Source organism: Triplophysa rosa, linkage group LG9 (assembly GCF_024868665.1).
Source record: "Triplophysa rosa linkage group LG9, Trosa_1v2, whole genome shotgun sequence".
Taxonomy (NCBI): Eukaryota; Metazoa; Chordata; class Actinopteri; order Cypriniformes; family Nemacheilidae; genus Triplophysa; species Triplophysa rosa.
Window position 1 is genome coordinate 10,541,022 of NC_079898.1, and position 11,854 is coordinate 10,552,875.

Below are 11,854 nucleotides of genomic sequence, written 5' to 3' on the forward strand. Positions count from 1 at the left end.
TCCTTGATTCTGATTGACTGTGCCGTGTTCTAAGCCGTTGTAAAATTCTCCAAAACATACATCTGATTGCATTACATAAGCATCACTGTGCCACTGTACATTTCTGCATGTGTTGCTTGGCAACCGCTTTGTTGTTTCGGTTTTTTAGGAACTGCATTATTTGGCAGAACAATAACACTTTTTTATTATAACATAACGTTTTATTTGCTGTGTGTTCTTGGGGCTTATTGCTTTATTGAATTTTAAGTGCTGTATGTCTTTATTCCCTTCACCACGGGTGTGTGACACAGTATAATGCCCTAAACCTTCTCACTTCTTTTAATTGAAGACAGAATCTCCATGTTTACAGCTGCTATATTGAGCCTTTTAAATTCTTCTATTTGTCTTAACACCAGTGGTCCGTGTCTGTTTCTGATGGTATGTTTGCGGTAGTCTGTCCACTCTTATCACTGTTAGAACGTTTTACTTTGGAAAAAAATGATTTGGTCTTCTTAAATTTTGTAACATTTCTTTTATTTGTGCATGTTTTCTCATCTCATTTTTGTATTATTATAATAATAATAGTTTGAAGAGGCACTGCCTCTTTTGCTGCTTGCATGGGTGAAATGCCACTGGTTTTGCCTATAGTTCCCCTTTTTCTTTAAATCCATGGCATCGTTCCTCATATTCAGTGACTTCTACCAATGTAGGCTCACGTTTTATGACAGGTTGAGAAAATCCAGATTAGAGCACTCAAGATGAATTACTTTTCTTTAAGTGTTTTTATGATGTTTTTCTCTATAGGCACTGGAGAATCGTGCACAAAAGTAAATTTTCTCACTTTAAACTAAAGTTTGTTTTGCATTAGCTGTTGTTACTGTATGTATGTGTTTTCTTAAATTGTTATATGAAAATTCAAATCTCTAGATGAGTGAGAATCAACACTACTCGTGCATGGGAAGAAACCTCAGCTACATCCCAGCTAGTATACCCTCTTCTGTTCACACACTGGATTTCAGCTTTAATGTCTTGAAACACTTACAGAAGACTGTATTCCCAGTTCTGCCTTTTCTGCAAGTTCTTGATCTGTCAAGGTAAGAAACATCTTCACCATCTAAATCTCATTTGTTATGTGAAGTTATCACATATGTGAATGTAAATTGATTTTGTGTTCTAGATGTCACATCGAACACATTGAAAATGATTCTTTCTACAATGTGAGAAATTTAACTTCTTTGATTCTGACTGGAAACCCCGTTACACATTTTGGACTTGAATGTTTTAATGTTTTACATAATCTACAGCGACTAGTTCTTGTGGATGTTGGGCTCACTTCTTTACAGCTTCATATCAATAATTTAACCAGGCTACAGGAACTTAAAGTGGGAACAAATAACATTCAGTCCATGACTCTCCCTTCATTCATGAGCACCTTCACACGCTTCAGTTTACTCGATCTACATGCCAATAATATATCCATCATAAAATCTGATCACACCGCTGTGTTACGAGAGATTGGCAGAAATATGACTTTAATACTGTGTAGGAATACATTATTACACATAGAACCAGGAGCTTTCAAAGACATTTATCTGAAAGAGCTGGACATACGGTCTGCTTTTGTCTCAGTTGCTGCTCAAAAAGTTGGTCTAAAAGCTCTCAATGGTCTTATTTTGAAAAGGTTAATATTAGGAAAGTACAGGGGGACATACAGATTTGACTTATTGGATAATGAGTTTTTAGATGGCCTTTGCTGTTTTTATTTTCAGGAGATTTATTATTATATTATAGAAAGGCCTATGGAGCAATTTCCCATCTTTCGGTGTATGATTAATGCCACAAATATAACAGTAAAGAATGGAGTGTTTTCTGAAATGGATCATGTACATTTTCATAAAATCAAGGAGCTTTATTTAATTTCCAATAGATTAGACACCTTGCCAGGCAAAATACTTTCACATCTCTATACTTTAGAAAAACTAGTAATAACAAATAGCGGAGCTGTTCGAGCTGAAACCTTTATAGACATGCCTAAACTTCAGTATTTAGATCTAAGCTCTAACCGACTGACATTAACACCATGCTGTACAGCACTTTTGTCTGGCACACCTCAAATCAAATACTTGAATTTAAGCCTGAATTCAGAAATCGGACTTCGCATTGAAGCATTTGATGGTCTTGATTCCCTTGAGATTTTGGATTTTCATCATACAAGGGTTTTAGATTTGGGACACCTCTCACTTTTGTATATCTTAAAGAATTTGAGGTATCTGGATGTCTCTTATTCAAGTATCACCTTTGATAATGTTCAGTGTTTTTATGGGCTGATCAGTCTTAATGTGCTTAAAATAGCTGGCAACAATTTTCAGAGTGATGTGGCAAGATACGTCTTTAAAAATCTTACATGTTTAGAGTATCTTGATATGTCGTATTGTCATTTAGCAGAATTACACCCAAGCTCTTTCAAAGATCTTCGAAGTCTTCACATGTTGATTCTCAGTGGAAACAAGTTAATGACTGTAGATTTTCTCACCTTTTCAAACCTGGAGAAATTAACATCACTTTATGTAAATAAAAACAGCATTATTAGTATCTCACTTGATGTTCTCCAGAAGTTACCCACAAACCTTTCAGTGTTCGACTTGTCCTCTAATCCCATCGAATGCTCCTGTGCTCACACAGATTTTATTTTGTGGATTATCGAACATCGAGGAATTTTGGAGCAGCCGCAAAACATATTATGTAAAACCTTTTCAGCAAGCTCAGATTTTCCAGCTACTGATTTTGACATTGACAGCTGTGTGTACAACACAAGACTCACAGTTATTTTATTGATCTGTTGTGTGACAGCAGTAACAGTTTTATCAGTCGTGGCTTATAGATTCCAGTTTTATCTGAAATACTGCTGTATACTACTGAAAGGTTATAAATCACCCAAACAACAAGAATGTTCCTATGATGCCTTTGTGATTTTCTCAAGCTATGATGAAATGTGGATCATGAATGAACTGGTGGAAAATCTGGAGAACGGTGTTCCACCTGTTCACCTTTGCCTTCACATGCGAGACTTTGAAGCCGGCAAATCCATCGCCTCCAACATCATAGATGAAGGAATTATGGGTAGCCAGAAGGTGATTGTGGTGGTGTCTCAGCACTTCATTGATAGTGCCTGGTGTCGCTTTGAGTTTGAATTAGCTCAGTCCTGGTTTGTGATGGAACGCAATGCCAACATCATCATCATCATTCTGGAAGATGTGGAGGAGAGAAAAACTAAAAAAGTGTTTGGGCTTCATAAACATCTGAAAAAGAACACATACCTGAAATGGAGCAGAGATCCTCTGAGTAACATGAGATTCTGGATTCGACTTCGGAAAGCTGTCATTGCCACAAAGAAATAAAATGTACAGTATACAAAATTGCAAATATTAAATGTTATTTGATTAATCAGACTGGTTCTTTATTTTTACCTGAGAATGTACAAAAACTTTGCTGCAATTTGAATTTTATACAATTATTTTGTTACAGGGCAAAAGTCACAGTTATGCCTTTTTAACAGGATAAGAGGCAAACCACGACCCTAAAGTGAACAATTTTGACTACACTGCCTCTCTGCTTTTATTTGAGGTCAATTGTTGACTACACAAAGTGACACAGTGAGTGTGTTCCCACAGCGTCAGCAGATACAGCGTCAAAGCGGCCCACGGGACGAGAAGTCTGTAAAATGCTATTGTTCGTTTTAGACACCGCAAATAAAAGGCTTTCTATACACATTGGGAAAATACTCAAAAATTATACCTTCCCTTTTTTAAAACAACCAAGAGCAGAAGTAAGATTTGCATCTAGGTCTCATATATGCACAGTCACTGAAATTGATTAGGACGTGATTGATTTGTGAATTAAGTAATCCAAATAAACAGACAAGCCACAGTTTTTTATTTGACAGTTATTAGCTATATGATTATGTGTAGGGAAGGGATGATTTTCCTTGGATCAGTCCTTATACTTTGGCATGTTGGACAGGGACAGGAATGTACCACGGTAAGAATATTAATATATGTTATGTGTTTCAAAGGTAGCATCTTAAAATATGAACTATTTCAGGACACCAGCGCATTCTAACATATTGTTTGTTAATTAAATGTTTATGTTCTAGAGTGTTTTGACTTCCAGAGAGCAGAATGTTAAACATACCTTAACAATAAATTAAAAATATTTCAAAATGGTTCACTTTAATATTTATTCATTTGTTATTTTTACATAATCAAAACCTTCTGGACATATAGCTTATAGGAAGAGTTATACAAAAGATTTGTATCTTATATATTTTCAGTTTCATTTGTCGTTTTTGTCATTTGCTTTTATTTTTATATTTTTCATTTATTTTTGTAACTTTGTTTTGTGCTTTTATATTTTTATATTGCTATATAAGTTTAATTGATTTGTTTCAGTTTAGTTTTTTTTATTTTCAGTTAAAAATGTTAGTGCCTTAACTTTTAATTTATTGCTGAGGCAACATTTCTAATTTTCTTTTAGTTTAAGTTTTTCAAATAATATTTAGGCCGATATATTTTATTTAATTTCACTAAACAGAAATGTTTTATTAGTTTATTAGTAAACTATAATTACCTTGACAGATTGAAGTTTTAAAAGTGTCTTAGAACATAAAGGTTACAAGCACTTATATTAAAAAAAAAGCAAAGTGAAACCATGCAGGAATGGTCTTGTCATGTGATTTTGTTTCATTTTTAGATAACAAAGAATACACACTATTCATGTGCTGGGAGAAATCTGACTCATATACCTGCCAGTCTTCCTCTCACTGTCACAACTCTGGATTTCAGTTTCAATTTCTTGAACTCTTTAACTAAATGTGTGTTTCCCTTACTGTACAATCTACAAGCCCTGGATCTCACGAGGTAAATAAATACTATAGTTATCAATTATTTTACAGATCTTGAATGTTTTGCAATATTTGAATATCTTTTGGTCTTTCAGATGTCATATCTATCACATAGAAGATGATGCTTTCTACAATGTGAGAAATTTAACTTCTTTGATTCTGACTGGAAACCCCGTTACACATTTTGGACTTGAATGTTTTAATGTTTTACATAATCTACAGCAACTAGTTCTTGTGGATGTTGGGCTCACTTCTTTACAGCTTCATATCAATAATTTAACCAGGCTACAGGAACTTAAAGTGGGAACAAATAACATTCAGTCCATGACTCTCCCTTCATTCATGAGCACCTTCACACGCTTCAGTTTACTCGATCTACATGCCAATAATATATCCATCATAAAATCTGATCACACCGCTGTGTTACGAGAGATTGGCAGAAATATGACTTTAATACTGTGTAGGAATCCATTATTACACATAGAACCAGGAGCTTTCAAAGACATTTATCTGAAAGAGCTGGACATACGGTCTGCTTTTGTCTCATTGAATGCACAAAAGGGATGTTTTAAAGCACTTGATGGTCTCAGCGTTGATAAACTTTTTATAGGAAAATACCGAATGGAAAGGAAAATTGAGGTGACAGATCCCAATTACCTGGATGGTCTTTGCTCAATTAATTTCAATGAATTATATTTTGTTCAGAAAGAATTCTCTATGTCTGAAATGCATGTGTTTAAATGTATGGTTAATGCAACCAAAATCACAGTGAAAAGAGGATATTTACATAACATGGGATATGTTCCTTTTCACCATCTAAAGGAACTTTATTTAGGAGCCACTAGTTTATCTGCCATACCATGTATTTCAGGCATACATAGCTTAGAAAAGCTAGTGGTGAAAAATATCATACCAATGACATTTCTTGGTGTTGCTGACTTGCCTCTTCTTCGATATGTAGATCTTAGTGGAAACCTGTTAAATCTGAAAGACTGCTGTTCCCAGTTTTTTCAAAGGTGTCAGAATATTAGGCACATGAATCTTAGTCGCAACTCAGAGATAGGAATGGCCGATAAACCTTTTTCTGGATTTGACCTGCTCGAAGTGTTGGACTTTCACCACACAAAACTGCATGTAGTTTTTCACTTTTTAGAAGGTCTTCAAAATGTACAGTATCTGGATATTTCCTACACGAGTATTTCTTTCTCAAACTACATGGATTTTCATGACCTGGGGAATCTTACGGTGCTCAAAATGAAAGGAAACAGTTTCCGTGGAGACATGTTGAGTAATCTGTTACAGAATCTCAAAAATTTGGAGGTTCTTGACATTTCACATTGTGGAATCGAGAAAATTTCTAGGACATCTTTCAAAGGCATGCAGAAATTACGTCATTTGTATTTAAGTCAAAACAAGCTGATGGTTTTGGACTTTCTTGTCCATCCAGACCTGAAACAACTTACATCGGTTTACGTTGATAAAAACAGCATTATTAGTATCTCACTTGATGTTCTCCAGAAGTTACCCACAAACCTTTCAGTGTTCGACTTGTCCTCTAATCCCATCGAATGCTCCTGTGCTCACACAGATTTTATTTTGTGGATTATCGAACATCGAGGAATTTTGGAGCAGCCGCAAAACATATTATGTAAAACCTTTTCAGCAAGCTCAGATTTTCCAGCTACTGATTTTGACATTGACAGCTGTGTGTACAACACAAGACTCACAGTTATTTTATTGATCTGTTGTGTGACAGCAGTAACAGTTTTATCAGTCGTGGCTTATAGATTCCAGTTTTATCTGAAATACTGCTGTATACTACTGAAAGGTTATAAATCACCCAAACAACAAGAATGTTCCTATGATGCCTTTGTGATTTTCTCAAGCTATGATGAAATGTGGATCATGAATGAACTGGTGGAAAATCTGGAGAACGGTGTTCCACCTGTTCACCTTTGCCTTCACATGCGAGACTTTGAAGCCGGCAAATCCATCGCCTCCAACATCATAGATGAAGGAATTATGGGTAGCCAGAAGGTGATTGTGGTGGTGTCTCAGCACTTCATTGATAGTGCCTGGTGTCGCTTTGAGTTTGAATTAGCTCAGTCCTGGTTTGTGATGGAACGCAATGCCAACATCATCATCATCATTCTGGAAGATGTGGAGGAGAGAAAAACTAAAAAAGTGTTTGGGCTTCATAAACATCTGAAAAAGAACACATACCTGAAATGGAGCAGAGATCCTCTGAGTAACTTGAGATTCTGGATTCGACTCCGGAAAGCTGCCACAAAGTAATAATAACCAAATGTCATTATTATTAGTATTTGGGTGGTATATGTTTTATATATGCTGTATATTTAATAAACTTGTACAATACATATTACGTAAAAATATCATGCAATTTATGAATAACATTTTTTCTCACATTATAATTTTTGTTATTGTTATTTTACCTTCAATGTTGGAAATGTACAGCAAAAAATCCCTTTTATGTCCACTGCTAAAACACACTTTTTCACTTCTCACTCTTTATTGACCATCAACAGAAAGATGTTTATGTTGCAAAATGTCACTTGACCATTTTAGTCTTCTTGTTCTTTGTTTTGACATCAGCTGTCACACCTCTTAACCATAGGAGGTGTCACCCTAACCTGGTAAACTGGTTTATCACACATGGTTCTCATTCCACTATATAATGAATGTGTCGGTACAGTTTCATTGAAACTAGATGTTGCCTGAAGAGTTTGAGCTCTACAGCCAGAGAGTTTTAGCATGTCTCGGAGCAGTACAGCAGGCCAAAGCCGATACAGCACTCTGGAGAAACCCAGAAAGTCGGGAACCTATGGCAGATACACCACTTCCAGACCTAGCAGCCTGAACAGCAACAGAGACGTGTTGTGTGATTTCTGTCTGGCTAGGAAGAATAAAGCAGAGAAGTCATGCCTGACATGCTTAACATCACTGTGTGAAACTCATCTTCAGGCGCATTATGAGTATCCCGCTCTCATGAAACACAAGCTGGTGGCGGCAACGGGGCATCTCCGCGAGAAGATCTGTGCAGAACATGATAAACTTTTCGAGGTTTTCTGCCGTTCCGACCAAGCGTGTGTTTGTGTTTTGTGCATCATGGAGGAACACAAAAAACATGATATTGTTTCAGCTGCAGCCGAAAGGACTGAAAAGCAGGTAAGATTATTATTAGAGATGCTATTGCTTGTGTTTACTGCAACTTACTTGTCATGAAGACCTGTTACATTCAAGCTGCAATGCCCAATTTGACCTCTATTTCACCATCTCTGTTAAAATTGCAGGTTACTTTACGGATTTATCTTTACATGTGTTGAAATCAAAAGACATCAAACTGAATTTCCCTCAAAATTTTAGCCAACTCAATATTGTCAGCAAATCGGGTTAGATAAGTTCAACCTGAACTCACGGGAATTTGTAACTATTTTACGAGGTGGCTAAGTTTTTACGATGTGAATCGTACAAAAACATACGATCATTAGAAAAATGCAATACTTAAGCTCCTCCCCTAACCCCACCCTTAAAATGAACCGTAACTGATGCCAAAGCAAATCGAACTTAAACGTACAAATAAGCTCCTATGAAATCGTACAAATAGTCACCTCGTACGAATTCTGTGAGATGTGTTGGATAGTTCAACGTGATTTTTTTTAATACATTTTTTCCTTTGAACTAAAAAGCTACAAATTGCAGCTTTATCGATTGAGTCGTATTCAGTGATGTTGGCCCTAGTTACCAAGTCACTAAACTTTTTTATTGTTTTCAAATATTACTGTAACAAAATCTGTGCAATGTCTCACTTCAAGTGTACCATCTTTTCAATAGAAAGAGCTTGGGGCCAAACTGATGTCATCACAGCAAAAAATTGAGGAAAAAGTGAAGAAATGGCAAAATCTCAGTCAAGCAGTGACATCCTTAAAAGTAAGGGTTTGAAAAACATGACTTGTGTTTTCCCAGGTTACATATAATACATTGCTCCAGATGCACTGTAATGGACAGGCTTCTTGTCAGTGACCCACATAGGCCTAGTAAATTCAATAAAAATAGTAAATTCAAGATTGCTCAGCTGTTGCTAGGGGCTTAACTCACAACAAGCTGTAATCCCCAATCATTTTCAAACTGTGAACAATTGTAAAGTATAGACGTTACACATAACTTCAAATTTTCACTGAACAGTAGATAGCTGATGACACATATTACCTCATCGGCTCTTTACAACAATGACGGTTTGTTAAAACAGCTGTTAATGACAGACGCATAAAAGCCCACTGAACTGAATGGCTAACAATGACAGTTCACCCAAAAATAACACTCTTTCATCATTTACTCGCCCTCATGTCATTCCAAACCTGTATGACTTTCTTTATTCTGCAGGACACAAAATAATATATTTTAAAGAGCATTGGTACTAACCAAACAACATTGGCCCCCTTGGCTTCCATTGTATGGCATCAAAACCGCTGAGACATTTCACAAAATATCTTATTTTGTGTTCCACGTGAGGGTGCTATCCCCTCGATTTCTCAAAACCAATCCTTGATGTTATTACATGACTTGTATCTGATAAATATAGTGCAAAAGACAAAACTTCATCAGTATAACGTACACGTTTCTTCCCATAGCAATCTTCTCAGAGTGTGCTGGATGAAAATGAGCGGATTTTCGCTGAGCTGTTGCGTGCTCTCGAGAGGAGGTATACAGACGTGAAGGAGATGATCCGAGCCCGGGAAACACTTCTAGTGTCACATGCAGAGAGACACAAGGACAGACTGGAGGAGGAGATTACACTGCTGAGGAAAAAACACAATGATCTGGAGCAGCTGTCCCACTCTGATGATCACATCCATTTCTTACAGGTTGAGATCAGTGTTCAATAGCTTTGTGACCCGTAAATCTGCACGTGTTTGCAACAGTTACGTCATGATACAAATAACATCTCTGCTCTCATTCTCCCCAGAGCTGGCAGTCTCTCTCTGCTCCTACTGGATATGAAGATTTGTCCAAGGTGACATTAGCTCCACACCACACTTTTGACAATGCAAAGAAGGCCATTGCTGAACTTAAAGCGCAACTGGAAGACATAAGCAAAGAAGAACTGAACAAAATCTCTTCAGCAGGTGAACAAACCTTTATATTTCAAACAATAAATAATGCAGTTAATTAACAATCGACAGTTTGTATTAATGGATTTGGTTTTCATTCACAGTTAAGGAGGTTCAAATTCTACAGACTGGGGAGCCACTTAAAAGGGAGGAGTTCCTAGAAAGTAAGTTATTTCAATACGTAGCAACCACAAATAAAACCTTGAAATACCACAAACATTTTCCATCTTCAACCTACAAACCTGCCTTAAAACCTGCCTTAAATTTTGAAGTTAGATCAAATTGGCTTTACAAGTTGCTTGAATTTCAATGATATTAAACTGACTTAAATCTAGTTTATTTATGTATATGTATATGTATATGTACTGTATATACACTGCCAATTTTAGAACACGTATTTATTCATATTTTAGAAATATAACAGTAAGCTTGTAAAACTGTACAATAACACAACTGGAACTATGAGAATTATGTTGCAACAAAAAAATCTAAACAAATAAAACTTATTATAATTGATCATCTTCAGTGCAGAAATGTTCAAATACATTTTTATTAAATAAAGTTTTAGATTGTAATGAAAAAAGTAAAAAAAAAACGGTAGTGTAAATATATAAAACCATAGATTTTCCAAAACAGTGCACCCCAGTAAGTTTTAACTAGTCATCAATAGACCCTAAAACAACCTTTTCCTCCAGATTTCTGCCAGCTTTCACTAGATGCCTCAACAGCTCACCCAAACCTGCACCTGTCTGAGAGAAACAGAGTGGTACAGATGAGTAATGACGCAATGTCGTATCCTGAGCACCCTGATCGCTTCGACACCTGGCAGCAGGTTCTCTGTAAGGAAGGTCTGGCCGGTGGTCGCTACTACTGGGAAGTGGATTGGACTGGCTCAGAAATAGATATTGCTTTGACTTACAAGGGCATTCAGAGGAAAGGCAATGATAATGTTGGCAGCTTTGGATGGAATGACATGTCGTGGAGTTTGTACTGCTCTGAATCTAAGTTCTCCTTTGTACACAACAGCAAAAGCACAACTCTATCTGTCCCCAAATCCTCCAGGATAGGAGTGTATTTAGACTACGGGACTGGAACTGTGGCTTTTTATAGTGTGAATGACAATATGAAACTTCTTCACACGGTTCATGTTAAGTTTACTGAGCCCGTCTATCCTGGGTTTGGAATCTGGGGATATGGAACTGCTGTAAGACTGTAAATAAGTTACTAAGTGTCTATAAACGCCATAGAGAGGTTGATCAGGATGTCAGTAATGGTCTTCTTTTATTTGAGTTTAGTCAGAACAGGATGTCAACATACATGCATAATCATGTCATTATATTATTTCTCATGTCCACCAAGTTCTAAAACGTTGTAACTTTTATTTTCAGTGAGCTACAGTACATGTGGCAGAATGAGTTTACATCTTCTACAGATACAAAATAACACACATCTTATGTGATAATAAATGATGCTTAATTAATATCATTAAACTACTGTTACATTTTATTGGTTTTGATTTTCCTAACAAAGTCCAGATGTGGAACGTGCATGCCAAATCTCACCACTAGATGGAGCAATTCGAACTTTTTCAAGGTTGAAGATTTGTTCATTGACATATATTTATAGAGTGAGAAAACAATTTCACAATAGTCAATATCTACATTTGTTTTATATATCTAGACTACATTTGATCTGTTTTGTTTGGCTTATGCATAACCCATCTTCTTTTCACATATTCTTTTCAAGGAATATCATTTTTATCATTTGTCAGCACAAAACTATCAGCCGGTTAAGTCAGTATTTCAAAAGAACAAAGACATTGATGAAGAAACACACACAAACATCA

At 36.2% G+C, this 11,854-nt stretch overlaps 3 protein-coding genes across 4 annotated transcripts; all 3 read left to right on the forward strand.

Moving 5' to 3' along the window:
- Nucleotides 1-339: 339 nt before the first annotated feature.
- LOC130558706 (toll-like receptor 4) lies at nucleotides 340-3,383 on the forward strand. Of its 2 annotated transcripts, none has more exons than XM_057341286.1 (3): nucleotides 340-431; nucleotides 912-1,073; nucleotides 1,157-3,383. In XM_057341286.1, the coding sequence occupies exons 1-3, from the start codon at nucleotides 340-342 to the stop codon at nucleotides 3,375-3,377; spliced, it is 2,475 nt and encodes an 824-aa protein (XP_057197269.1). In that variant the 3' UTR covers nucleotides 3,378-3,383. The 2 variants fall into 2 exon arrangements, with proteins under 2 accessions (XP_057197269.1, XP_057197270.1); XM_057341287.1 differs by lacking the exon at nucleotides 340-431 and adding an exon at nucleotides 691-806 and having other exon boundaries at nucleotides 907-1,073.
- A 1,303-nt stretch (nucleotides 3,384-4,686) lies between these two features.
- Nucleotides 4,687-7,239, forward strand: tlr4bb (toll-like receptor 4b, duplicate b). Its single transcript, XM_057342241.1, is given in 2 exon segments — nucleotides 4,687-4,895; nucleotides 4,975-7,239. Coding segments are annotated over 2 exon segments (2,409 nt in total). The 3' UTR covers nucleotides 7,175-7,239.
- A 366-nt stretch (nucleotides 7,240-7,605) lies between these two features.
- Nucleotides 7,606-11,496, forward strand: ftr14l (finTRIM family, member 14-like). The gene is made up of 6 exons (XM_057342386.1): nucleotides 7,606-8,065; nucleotides 8,732-8,827; nucleotides 9,529-9,762; nucleotides 9,864-10,023; nucleotides 10,113-10,172; nucleotides 10,704-11,496. The coding sequence occupies exons 1-6, from the start codon at nucleotides 7,652-7,654 to the stop codon at nucleotides 11,222-11,224; spliced, it is 1,485 nt and encodes a 494-aa protein (XP_057198369.1). The 5' UTR covers nucleotides 7,606-7,651; the 3' UTR covers nucleotides 11,225-11,496.
- Nucleotides 11,497-11,854: the final 358 nt, after the last annotated feature.